Below are 15,506 nucleotides of genomic sequence, written 5' to 3'. Positions count from 1 at the left end.
CCTCTAATGGTTACATACACACTATACACCTCTAATGGTCACATACACACTAAACACCTCTAATGGTCACCTCTAATGGTTACATACACACTATAAACCTCTAATGGTCACCTCTAATGGTCACATACACACTAAACACCTCTAATGGTCACCTCTAACGGTTACATACACACTATACACCTCTAATGGTCACCTCTAATGGTTACATACACACTATACACCTCTAATGGTTACATACACTATACACCTCTAATGGTCACATACACACTATACGCCTCTAATGGTCACACAGTATACACCTCTAATAGTCACATACACACTATACACCTCTAATGGTTACATACACACTAAACACCTCTAATGGTCACCTCTAATGGTTACATACACACTATACACCTCTAATGGTTACATACACTATAAACCTCTAATGGTCACATACACACTATACGCCTCTAATGGTCACACAGTATACACCTCTAATGGTCACCTCTAATGGTTACATACACACTATACACCTCTAATGGTTACATACACACTATACACCTCTAATGGTCACCTCTAATGGTTACATACACACTATACACCTCTAATGGTCACCTCTAATGGTTACATACACACTAAACACCTCTAATGGTTACATACACACTATACACCTCTAATGGTCACCTCTAATGGTTACATACACACTAAACACCTCTAATGGTTACACACACACTATACACCTCTAATGGTCACAAGCACACTATACACCTCTAACGGTTACACACACACTATACACCTCTAATGGTTACATACACACTAAACACCTCTAATGGTCACCTCTAATGGTTACATACACACTATACACCTCTAATGGTCACCTCTAATGGTTACATACACACTATACACCTCTAATGATCACACGCTATACACCTCTAATGGTCACACACTATACACCGCTAATGGTCACACACACTATAAACCTCTAATGGTCACACACACTATACACCTCTAATGGTCACACACACACTATACACCTCTAATGGTCACGCACATTATACACCTCTAATGGTCACACACACTATACACCTCTAATGGTCACACACACTACACACCTCTAATGGTCACACACACATTATACACCTCTAATGGTCACACACACTATACACCTCTAATGGTCACACACACTATACACCTCTAATGGTCACACACTCTACACCTCTAATGGTCACACACTATACACCTCTAATGGTCACACACAATATACACCTCTAATGGTCACACACACTATACACCTCTAATGGTTGGTCACACACTATACACCTCTAATGGTCATACACACTATACACCTCTAATGGTCACACACTATACACCTCTAATGGTCACACACATTATACACCTCTAATGGTCACACACACTATACACCTCAAATGGTCACACACTATACACCTCTAATGGTCATACACACTATACACCTCTAATGGTCACACACTATACACCTCTAATGGTCACACACACTATACACCTCTAATGGTCACACACACTATACACCTCAAATGGTCACACACTATACACCTCGAATGGTCATACACACTATACACCTCTAATGGTCACACACACTATACACCTCAAATGGTCACACACTATACACCTCGAATGGTCATACACACTATACACCTCTAATGGTCACACGCTATACACCTCTAATTGTCACACATTATACACCCCTAATGGTCACACACACTATACACCTCTAATGGTCACACACACTATACACCTCTAATGGTCACATACTATACAACTCTAATGGTCACACACACACACACTATACACCTCTAATGGTCACACAGACTATACACCTCTAATGGTCACACACACACTATACACCTCTAATGGTCACACACTATACACCTCTAATGGTCACACACTATACACCTCTAATGGTCACACACACTATACACCTCTAATGGTCACACACACTATACACCTCTAATGGTTACACACATTATACACCTCTAATGGTCACACACACACTATACACCTCTAATGGTCACACACACTATACACCTCTAGTGGTCACACATTATACACCTTTAATGGTCACACACAATATACACCTCTAATGGTCACACACACTATACACCTCTAATGGTCACACACACTATACACCTCAAATGGTCACACACACTATACACCTCTAATGGTCACACACTATACACCACTAATGGTCACACACTATACACCACTAATGGTCACACACACTATACACCTCTAATGGTCACACACACTATACATACTATACACCTCTAATGGTCACACATTATACACCTCTAATGGTCACACACTATACACCTCTAATGGTCACACACACTATACACCTCTAATGGTCACACACTATACACCTCTAATGGTCACACACACTATACACCTCTAATGGTCACACACTATACACCTCTTATGGTCACACACACACTATACACCTCTAATGGTCACACACTATACACCTCTAATGGTCACACACTAAACACATCTAATGGTCACACACTAAACACCTCTAATGGTCACACACTAATCATCACTATCTCTCACACACTATACAGCACTATCTGTCACACACTTTGGCCTCTAGTTATCAAGCCGTCAACCTCAAATACGCTGGAATTCCGCAGCGTATTTGTGGCGAGGCTGATTCAACTAAGTTATCAAGCCCTACACACCGGCAAAAGTAGAATTTTGTGACGTAAGCTTTGATCCGCCGGACTCAGTCCGACACAGATCGATGCTTACGTCACTCCAGATGTTCCGAACGCAAGTTCGGCACAATCTGACTACTTTTGGTATTTATCAAACTACTACCAGGTACGCTCGCCACTATTCCGGGCCAGCGTACCTGGTTTTCAATCCGCCGCCCTGGAGGCGGCGGATCCCATAGGAATCAATGGGAGTCTGACCATAGCAAAAGCTCATGTTCGCTGCTGCCCGATATCCCATTGATTCCTATGGGAGATGTCTGCACCTAACACCCTAACATGTACCCCGAGTCTAAACACCCCTAATCTATCCCCCCTACACCGCCGCCACCTAAATAAAGTTATTACCCCCTAAACCGCTGCTTCGGGACCCCTCCGCAACTATAATAAATATATTAAACTCTAAACCGCCTCTCCCGGACCCCGCCGCCACCTACATTATACCTATTAACCCCTAATCTGCCCCCCCCTACACCGCCGCCACCTATAATAAACATGTTAACCCCTAAACCGCCGCTCCCGGACTCCATCATCACTCTAATAAACTTATTAACCCCTAAACCGCCGCTCCCGGACACTGCCGCCACCTATATTAAACTTATTAACCCCTAATCTGCCCCCCCTACACCATCGCCATCTATAATAAATTTATTAACCTCTATCCTGCCCCCCTATACCGCCGCCATCTATATTAAACTAATTAACCCCTAAACCTAAGTCTAACACTAACCCTTACACCCCCCTAACTTAAATATTATTTTAATAAATCTAAATAAAAATTACTCTTATTAACTAAATTAATCCTATTTAAAACGAAATACTTACCTATAAAATAAACCCTAATAAAGCTACAATATAACTAATAATTACATTGTAGCTATTTTAGGATTTATTTTTATTTTACAGGGAAATTTAAATTTATTTAACTAGGTACAATAGCTATTAAATAGTTATTAACTATTTAATAGCTACCTAGATAAAATAAAGACAAATTTACCTGTAAAATAAATCCTAACCTAAGTTACAATTACACCTAACACTACACTATCATTAAATAAATTATTCCTATTTAAAACTAAATACTTACCTGTAAAATAAACCCTAAGATAGCTACAATATAATTAATAATTACATTGTAGCCATTTTAGGATTTATATTTATTTTACAGGTAACTTTGTATTTATTTTAACTAGGTACAATAGTTATTAAATAGTTATTAACTATTTAATAACTACCTAGCTAAAAGAAATACAAAATTACCTGTAAAATAAATCCTAACCTAAGTTACAATTAAACCTAACACTACACTATCATTAAATTAATTAAATAAATTACTAGCCAATACCTACAATTAAATACAATTAAATAAACTAAACTAAATTACAAAAAAAACACACTAAATTATAGAAAATAAAAAAATATTACAAGAATTTTAAACTAATTACACCTAATCTAAGCCCCCTAATAAAATAAAATTAAAAAATAATAATAAAAGTCCCTACCCTATTCTACATTAAAAAGTAATCAGCTCTTTTACCAGCCCTTAAAAGGGCTTTTTGCGGGGCATGCCCCAAAGTAATCAGCTCTTTTGCCTGTAAAAAAAAATACAACCCCCCCAAACATTAAAACCCACCACACACATAACCCTACTCTAACCCAAATCCCCCTTAAATAAACCTAACACTACCCCCCTGAAGATCTCCCTACCTTGAGTCGTCTTCACCCAGCCGGGCCGAAATCTTCATCCGATGGGGCAGAAGAGGACATCCAGACCGGCAGAAGTCTTCATCCGATGGGGCGGAAGAGGACATCCAGACCGGCAGAAGTCTTCATCCTATCCGGGCAGAAGAGGACATCCGGACCGGCAGACATCTTCATCCAAGCTGTATCTTCTATCTTCATCCATCCGACGAGGAGCGGCTCCATCTTCAAGACCTCTGGCGCGGAACATCCTTCTTCACCGACGATTACCCGACGAATGAAGGTTCCTTTAAGTGACGTCATCCAAGATGGCGTCCCTCGAATTCTGATTGGCTGATGGGATTCTATCAGCCAATCAGAATTAAGGTAGGAAAAATCTGATTGGCTGATGCAATCAGCCAATCAGATTGAAGTTCAATCCGATTGGCTGATCCAATGAGCCAATCGGATTGAACTTCAATCTGATTGGCTGATAGCATCAGCCAATCATATTTTTCCTACCTTAATTCCGATTGGCTGATAGAATCCTATCAGCCAATCGGAATTCGAGGGACGCCATCTTGGATGACTTCATTTAAAGGACCAGCCATTCGTCGGGTAGTCCGTCGTGCAAGAAGGATGTTCCGCACCGGAGGTCTTGAAGATGGAGCAGCTCCTCGTCGGATGGATGAAGATAGAAGATGCAGCTTGGATGAAGATGTCTGCCGGTCCGGATGTCCTCTTCTGCCCGGATAGGATGAAGACTTCTGCCGGTCTGGATGTCCTCTTCTGCCCCATCGGATGAAGACTTCTGCCGGTCTGGATGTCCTCTTCTGCCCCATCGGATGAAGATTTCGGCCCGGCTGGGTGAAGACGACTCAAGGTAGGGCGATCTTAAGGGGGGTAGTGTTAGGTTTATTTAAGGGGGATTTGGGTTAGAGTAGGGTTATGTGTGTGGTGGGTTTTAATGTTTGGGGGGGTTGTATTTTTTTTTACAGGCAAAAGAGCTGATTACTTTGGGGCATGCCCCGCAAAAAGCCCTTTTAAGGGCTGGTAAAAGAGCTGATTACTTTTTAATGTAGGGTAGGGACTTTTATTATTATTTTTTTATTTTATTTTATTAGGGGGCTTAGATTAGGTGTAATTAGTTTAAACTTCTTGTAATATTTTTTTATTTTCTGTAATTTAGTGTTGGTTTTTTTTTGTACTTTAGTTTAGTTTATTTAATTGTATTTAATTGTAGGTATTGGTAGCTAATTTATTTAATTAATTTAATGATAGTGTAGTGTTAGGTTTAATTGTAACAGGTTAGGATTTATTTTACAGGTAATTTTGTAATTATTTTAGCTAGGTAGCTGTTAAATAGTTATTAACTATTTAATAGCTATTGTACCTAGTTAAAATAAATACAAAGTTGCCTGTAAAATAAAAATAATTCCTAAAATAGTTACATTGTAATTATATTAGTTATATTGTAGCTATATTAGGGTTTATTTTAAAGGTAAGTATTTAGTTTTAAATAGGATTAATTTAGTTAATAAGAGTAATATTTATTTAGATTTATTTAATTAATATTTAAGTTAGGGGGATGTTAGGGTTAGTGTTAGACTTAGGATTAGGGGTCAATAATTTTATTATAGTGGCGGCGGTGTAGGGGGGGCAGGATAGGGGTTAATACATTTATTATAGGTGAGGTGGCGGCGGTATAGGGGGGGCAGGATAGGGGTTAATAGGTATTATGTAGGTGGCGGCGGGGTCCAGGAGCGGCGGTTTAGGGGGTTAACATATTTATTATAGTTGTGGCGGGGTCCGGGAGCTGCGGTTTAGGGGTTAATATATTTATTATAGTTGCGGCGGGGTCCGGGAGCTGCGGTTTAGGGGGTTAATATATTTATTATAGTTGCGGCGGGGTCCGGGAGCGGCGGTTTAGGGGTTAATATATTTATTATAGTTGCGGCGCGGTCTAGGAGCAGCGGTTTAGGGGTTAATATATTTAATATAGTTGCGGCGGGGTCTAGGAGCGGCGGTTTAGCTGTTAATATATTTATTATAGTTGCGGCGGGGTCTAGGAGCGGCGGTTTAGGGGTTAATAACTTTATTTTGTTGCGGGGGGTTCCGGGGGCGCTGGTATAGGGTATAATATAGTATAGTATAGTGTGAGTGCTTAGTGACAGGGTTATCAATAAAGCTGTAAAAAAGCCGAAGAGCAGCGAGATTGTTGATTGATAACTTTCACAGTCCGCTGTTCATCGCCCCGTACTTGGTGCGCGGCTTTTTGACAGATTTATTGATAACTTTGGCGAGCGTATTCAGGTCCGCGGCGGCGATGTGAGGAAAGCTTAGGCAAGCGTATTGGGGCCGGCGAAGGCAGGTACGTACGGAGCTTCATAACTAGAGGCTTATACATCACTATCTGTCACACACTATACATCACTATCTGTCACACACTATACATCACTATCTGTCACACACTATACACAACTATCTGTAACACACTATACATCACTATCTGTCACATACTATACATCACTATCTGTCATACACTATACATCACTATCTGTCACACACTATACAGCACTATCTGTCACACGCTATACATCACTATCTGTCACACACTATACATCACTATCTGTCACACACTATACATCACTATCTGTCACACACTATACATCACTATCTGTCACACACTATACATCACTATCTGTCACACACTATACATCACTATCTGTAACATACTATACATCACTGTCACACACTATACATCACTATCTGTCACACACTATACAGCACTATCTGTCACACACTATACGTCACTATCTGTCACACACTATACATCACTATCTGTCACACACTATACAGCACTATCTGTCACACGCTATACATCACTATCTGTCACACACTATACATCACTATCTGTCACACACTATACACAACTATCTGTAACACACTATACATCACTATCTGTCACACACTATACATAACTATCTGTCACACACTATACATCACTATCTGTCACACACTATACAGCACTATCTGTCACACACTATACATCACTATCTGTCACACACTATACAGCACTATCTGTCACACACTATACAGCACTATCTGTCACACACTATACATCACTATCTGTCACAAACTATACATCACTATCTGTCACACACTATACATCACTATCTGTCACATACTATACATCACTATCTGTCACACACTATACATCACTATCTGTCACAAACTATACATCACTATCTGTCACACACTATACATCACTATCTGTCACACACTATACATCACTATCTGTCACATACTATACATCACTATCTGTCACACACTATACATCACTATCTGTCACACACTATACAGCACTATCTGTCACACACTATACATCACTATCTGTCACACACTATACAGCACTATCTGTCACACACTATACAGCACTATCTGTCACACACTATACATCACTATCTGTCACAAACTATACATCACTATCTGTCACACACTATACATCACTATCTGTCACATACTATACATCACTATCTGTCACACACTATACATCACTATCTGTCACAAACTATACATCACTATCTGTCACACACTATACATCACTATCTGTCACACACTATACAGCACTATCTGTCACACTATCACTATCTGTCACACACTATACATCACTATCTGTCACACACTATACATCACTATCTGTCACATACTATACATCACTATCTGTCACACACTATACATCACTATCTGTCACATACTATACATCACTATCTGTCACACACTATACATCACTATCTGTCACAAACTATACATCACTATCTGTCACACACTATACATCACTATCTGTCACACACTATACAGCACTATCTGTCACACTATCACTATCTGTCACACACTATACAGCACTATCTGTCACATACTATACATCACTATCTGTCACATACTATACATCACTATCTGTCACACACTATACATCACTATCTGTCACACACTATACATCACTATATGTCACATACTATACATCACTATCTGTCACACACTATACATCACTATCTGTCACACACTATACATCACTATATGTCACACACTATACATCACTATCTGTCACACACTATACATCACTATCTGTCACATACTATACATCACTATCTGTCACATACTATACATCACTATCTGTCACACACTATACATCACTATATGTCACACACTATACATCACTATCTGTCACACACTATACATCACTATCTGTCACACACTATACATCACTATCTGTCACACACTATACATCACTATCTGTCACATACTATACATCACTATCTGTCACATACTATACATCACTATCTGTTACATACTATACATCACTATCTGTCACACACTATACATCACTATCTGTCATACACTATACATCACTATCTGTCACACACTATACATCACTATCTGTCACACACTATACATCACTATCTGTCACACACTATACATCACTATATGTCACACACTATACATCACAATCTGTCACACACTATACATCGCTATATGTCACACACTATACATCACTATCTGTTACATACTATACATCACTATCTGTCACACACTATACATCACTATCTGTAACATACTATACATCACTGTCACACACTATACATCACTATCTGTCACACACTATACATCACTGTCACACACTATACATCACTATCTGTCACACACTATACATCACTATCTGTCACATACTATACATCACTATCTGTCACACACTATACATCACTATCTGTCACATACTATACATCACTATCTGTCACATACTATACAGCACTATCTGTCACACACAATACATCACTATCTGTCACACACAATACATCACTATCTGTCACAAACTATACATCACTATCTGTCACATACTATACAGCACTATCTGTCACACGCTATACATCACTATCTGTCACACACTATACATCACTATCTGTCACACACTATACATCACTATCTGTCACACACTATACATCACTATCTGTCACACACTATACATCACTATCTGTCACACACAATACATCACTATCTGTCACAAACTATACATCACTATCTGTCACATACTATACAGCACTATCTGTCACACGCTATACATCACTATCTGTCACACACTATACAGCACTATCTGTCACACACTATACATCACTATCTGTAACATACTATACATCACTGTCACACACTATACATCACTATCTGTCACACACTATACATCACTGTCACACACTATACATCACTATCTGTCACACACTATACATCACTATCTGTCACATACTATACATCACTATCTGTCACACACTATACATCACTATCTGTCACACACTATACATCACTATCTGTCACATACTATACATCACTATCTGTCACACACTATACATCACTATCTGTCACACACTATACATCACTATCTGTCACACACTATACAGCACTATCTGTCACACACTATACATCACTATCTGTTACATACTATACATCACTATCTGTCACACACTATACATCACTATCTGTCACACACTATACATCACTATCTGTTACATACTATACATCACTATCTGTCACACACTATACATCACTATCTGTAACATACTATACATCACTGTCACACACTATACATCACTATCTGTCACACACTATACATCACTATCTGTCACACACTATACATCACTATCTGTCACACACTATACATCACTGTCACACACTATACATCACTATCTGTCACACACTATACATCACTATCTGTCACACACTATACAGCACTATCTGTCACACACTATACGTCACTATCTGTCACACACTATACATCACTATCTGTCACACACTATACAGCACTATCTGTCACACGCTATACATCACTATCTGTCACACACTATACATCACTATCTGTCACACACTATACATCACTATCTGTCACACACTATACATCACTATCTGTCACACACTATACATCACTATCTGTCACACACTATACATCACTATCTGTCACACACTATACATCACTATCTGTCACACAATATACATCACTATCTGTCACACACTATACAGCACTATCTGTCACACACTATACATCACTATCTGTCACACACTATACAGCACTATCTGTCACACACTATACATCACTATCTGTCACACACTATACAGCACTATCTGTCACACACTATACATCACTATCTGTCAAATACTATACAGCACTATCTGTCACATACTATACATCACTATCTGTCACACACTATACAGCACTATCTGTCACACACTATACATCACTATCTGTCACACACTATACATCACTATATGTCACATACTATACAGCACTATCTGTCACACACTATACAGCACTATCTGTCACACACTATACATCACTATCTGTCACACACTATACATCACTATATGTCCCATACTATACAGCACTATCTGTCACACACTATACAGCACTATCTGTCACACACTATACAGCACTATCTGTCACACACTATACATCACTATCTGTCACACACTATACATCACTATCTGTCACACACTATACATCACTATATGTCACACACTATACATCACTATCTGTCACACACTATACATCACTATCTGTCACATACTATACATCACTATCTGTCACATACTATACAGCACTATCTGTCACACACTATACACCACTATCTGTCACACACTATACATCACTATCTGTCACACACTATACATCACTATCTGTCACACACTATACAGCACTATCTGTCACACACTATACATCACTATCTGTCACACACTATACATCACTATCTGTCATGCAGTATACATCACTATCTGTCACACACTATACATCACTATCTGTCACACACTATACAGCACTATCTGTCACACACTATATATCACTATCTGTCACACACTATACATCACTATCTGTCACACACTATACATCACTATCTGTCACACACTATACATCACTATCTGTCACACACTATACAGCACTATCTGTCACACACTATATATCACTATCTGTCACACACTATACATCACTATCTGTCACAAACTATACATCACTATCTGTCACATACTATACAGCACTATCTGTCACACACTATACATCACTCTCTGTCACACACTATACAGCACTATCTGTCACAAACTATACATCACTATCTGTCACACACTATACAGCACTATCTGTCACACACTATACAGCACTATCTGTCACAAACTATACATCACTATCTGTCACATACTATACAGCACTATCTGTCATGCAGTATACATCACTATCTGTCACAGACTATACATCACTATCTGTCACACACTATACATCACTATCTGTCACACACTATACAGCACTATCTGTCACACACAATACATCACTATCTGTCACATACTATACATCACTATCTGTCACACACTATACAGCACTATCTGTCACACACTATACATCACTATCTGTCACATACTATACATCACTATCTGTCACACACTATACATCACTATCTGTCACATACTATACAGCACTATCTGTCACACACTATACATCACTATCTGTCACACACTATACATCACTATCTGTCACACACTATACAGCACTATCTGTCACACACTATACAGCACTATCTGTCACACACTATACATCACTATCTGTCACATACTATACATCACTATCTGTCACACACTATACATCACTATCTGTCACACACTATACATCACTATCTGTCACACACTATACATCACTATCTGTCACATACTATACATCACTATCTGTCACACACTATACAGCACTATCTGTCACACACTATACATCACTATCTGTCACATACTATACATCACTATCTGTCACACACTATACATCACTATCTGTCACACACTATACATCACTATCTGTCACACACTATACATCACTATCTGTAACATACTATACATCACTATCTGTCATACACTATACATCACTATCTGTAACATACTATACATCACTATCTGTCACATACTATACATCACTATCTGTCACACACTATACATCACTATCTGTAACATACTATACATCACTATCTGTCACATACTATACATCACTATCTGTCACACACTATACATCACTATCTGTCACACACAGTAATATAAAGTGTTTCCTACCTGAATGGAACTTAGTAGTATCTCAGCTCCCAGCCGCGTGTGTCTTATTCCTCCGCTTGTGCTCTCCTCTGGGATCAGGCTGAATACAGCGGCGTGCACCCCCAGCAGTGGGATCAGGGTGAGAGTAGACTTAGCTAGTCTGTGAGGGTGAGACGCTCTGCTTTACTGCTAGGTGTATATGAGTTGCTGTGCTTTACTGCTAGGTGTATATGAGACGTTGTGCTTTACTGCTAGGTGTATATGAGATGCTGTGCTTTACTGCTAGGTGTATATGAGATGTTGTGCTTTACTGCTAGGTGTATATGAGATGTTGTGCTTTACTGCTAGGTGTATATGAGATGCTGTGCTTTACTGCTAGGTGTATATGAGATGCTGTGCTTTACTGCTAGGTGTATATGAGATGCTGTGCTTTACTGCTAGGTGTATATGAGATGCTTTGCTTTACTGCTAGGTGTATATGAGATGCTGTGCTTTACTGCTAGGTGTATATGAGATGCTGTGCTTTACTGCTAGGTGTATATGAGACGCTGTGCTTTACTGCTAGGTGTATATGAGATGCTGTGCTTTACTGCTAGGTGTATATGAGATGTTGTGTTTTACTGCTAGGTGTATATGAGATGCTGTGCTTTACTGCTAGGTGTACATGAGATGTTGTGTTTTACTGCTAGGTGTATATGAGATGCTGTGCTTTACTGCTAGGTGTATATGAGATGCTGTGCTTTACTGCTAGGTGTATATGAGATGCTGTGCTTTACTGCTAGGTGTATATGAGATGCTCTGCTTTACTGCTAGGTGTATATGAGATGCTGTGCTTTACTGCTAGGTGTATATGAGATGCTGTGCTTTACTGCTAGTTGTATATGAGATGTTGTGCTTTACTGCTAGGTGTATATGAGATGCTGTGCTTTACTGCTAGGTGTATATGAGATGCTGTGCTTTACTGCTAGGTGTATATGAGATGCTGTGCTTTACTGCTAGTTGTATATGAGATGCTGTGCTTTACTGCTAGGTGTATATGATATGCTGTGCTTTACTGCTAGGTGTATATGAGATGCTCTGCTTTACTGCTAGGTGTATATGAGATGCTCTGCTTTACTGCTAGGTGTATATGAGATGTTGTGCTTTATTGCTAGGTGTATATGAGATGCTGTGCTTTACTGCTAGGTGTATATGAGACGTTGTGCTTTACTGTTAGGTGTATATGAGATGCTGTGCTTTACTGCTAGGTGTATATGAGACGCTGTGCTTTACTGCTAGGTGTATATGAGATGTTGTGCTTTATTGCTAGGTGTATATGAGATGTTGTGCTTTACTGCTAGGTGTATATGAGATGCTGTGCTTTACTGCTAGGTGTATATGAGATGCTGTGCTTTATTGCTAGGTGTATATGAGATGTTGTGCTTTACTGCTAGGTGTATATGAGATGCTGTGCTTTACTGCTAGGTGTATATGAGATGCTGTGCTTTACTGCTAGGTGTATATGAGATGTTTTGCTTTACTGCTAGGTGTATATGAGATGCTGTGCTTTACTGTTAGGTGTATATGAGATGCTGTGCTTTACTGCTAGGTGTATATGAGATGTTGTGCTTTACTGCTAGGTGTATATGAGATGTTGTGCTTTATTGCTAGGTGTATATGAGATGCTGTGCTTTACTGCTAGGTGTATATGAGATGCTGTGCTTTACTGCTAGGTGTATATGAGATGTTGTGTTTTACTGCTAGGTGTATATGAGATGTTGTGCTTTACTGCTAGGTGTATATGAGATGCTGTGCTTTACTGCTAGGTGTATATGAGATGCTGTGCTTTACTGCTAGGTGTATATGAGATGCTGTGCTTTACTGCTAGGTGTATATGAGATGTGGTGCTTTACTGCTAGGTGTATATGAGACGTTGTGCTTTACTGCTAGGTGTATATGAGATGTTGTGCTTTACTGCTAGGTGTATATGAGACGCTGTGCTTTACTGCTAGGTGTATATGAGACGCTGTGCTTTACTGCTAGGTGTATATGAGATGCTGTGCTTTACTGCTAGGTGTATATGAGATGCTGTGCTTTATTGCTAGGTGTATATGAGATGCTGTGCTTTACTGCTAGGTGTATATGAGACGTTGTGCTTTACTGTTAGGTGTATATGAGATGTTGTGCTTTACTGCTAGGTGTATATGAGATGTTGTGCTTTACTGCTAGGTGTATATGAGATGCTGTGCTTTACTGCTAGGTGTATATGAGATGCTGTGCTTTATTGCTAGGTGTATATGAGATGCTGTGCTTTACTGCTAGGTGTATATGAGACGCTGTGCTTTACTGCTAGGTGTATATGAGATGCTGTGCTTTACTGCTAGGTGTATATGAGATGCTGTGCTTTATTGCTAGGTGTATATGAGATGCTGTGCTTTACTGCTAGGTGTATATGAGACGTTGTGCTTTACTGTTAGGTGTATATGAGATGTTGTGCTTTATTGCTAGGTGTATATGAGATGCTGTGCTTTACTGCTAGGTGTATATGAGATGCTGTGCTTTACTGCTAGTTGTATATGAGATGCTGTGTTTTACTGCTAGGTGTATATGAGTTGCTGTGCTTTATTGCTAGGTGTATATGAGACGCTGTGCTTTACTGCTAGGTGTATATGAGATGCTGTGCTTTACTGCAAGGTGTATATGAGATGATCTGCTTTACTGCTAGGTGTATATGAGATGTTGTGCTTTACTGCTAGGTGTATATGAGATGCTGTGCTTTACTGCTAGGTGTATATGAGATGCTGTGCTTTACTGCTAGGTGTATATGAGATGTTGTGCTTTACTGCTAGGTGTATATGAGATGTTGTGCTTTACTGCTAGGTGTATATGAGATGTGCTTTACTGCTAGGTGTATATGAGATGTGCTTTACTGCTAGGTGTATATGAGATGCTGTGCTTTACTGCTAGGTGTATATGAGATGTTGTGCTTTACTGCTAGGTGTATATGAGATGCTGTGCTTT

At 39.3% G+C, this 15,506-nt stretch overlaps 1 protein-coding gene across 1 annotated transcript in view; it reads right to left on the bottom strand.

Moving 5' to 3' along the window:
- The window catches only part of GIPR (gastric inhibitory polypeptide receptor), a 218,381-nt gene that overhangs the window by 58,197 nt on the left and 144,678 nt on the right, over positions 1 to 15,506 (bottom strand). The window contains exon 11 of the mRNA XM_053689754.1: positions 12,528 to 12,666. Coding sequence (XP_053545729.1) covers positions 12,528 to 12,666 — 139 coding nt within the window. The remainder of the gene's footprint in view (positions 1 to 12,527; positions 12,667 to 15,506) is intronic.

Source organism: Bombina bombina, chromosome 7, assembly GCF_027579735.1.
Source record: "Bombina bombina isolate aBomBom1 chromosome 7, aBomBom1.pri, whole genome shotgun sequence".
Taxonomy (NCBI): Eukaryota; Metazoa; Chordata; class Amphibia; order Anura; family Bombinatoridae; genus Bombina; species Bombina bombina.
This window is presented reverse-complemented; position numbering and strand designations above follow the sequence as displayed.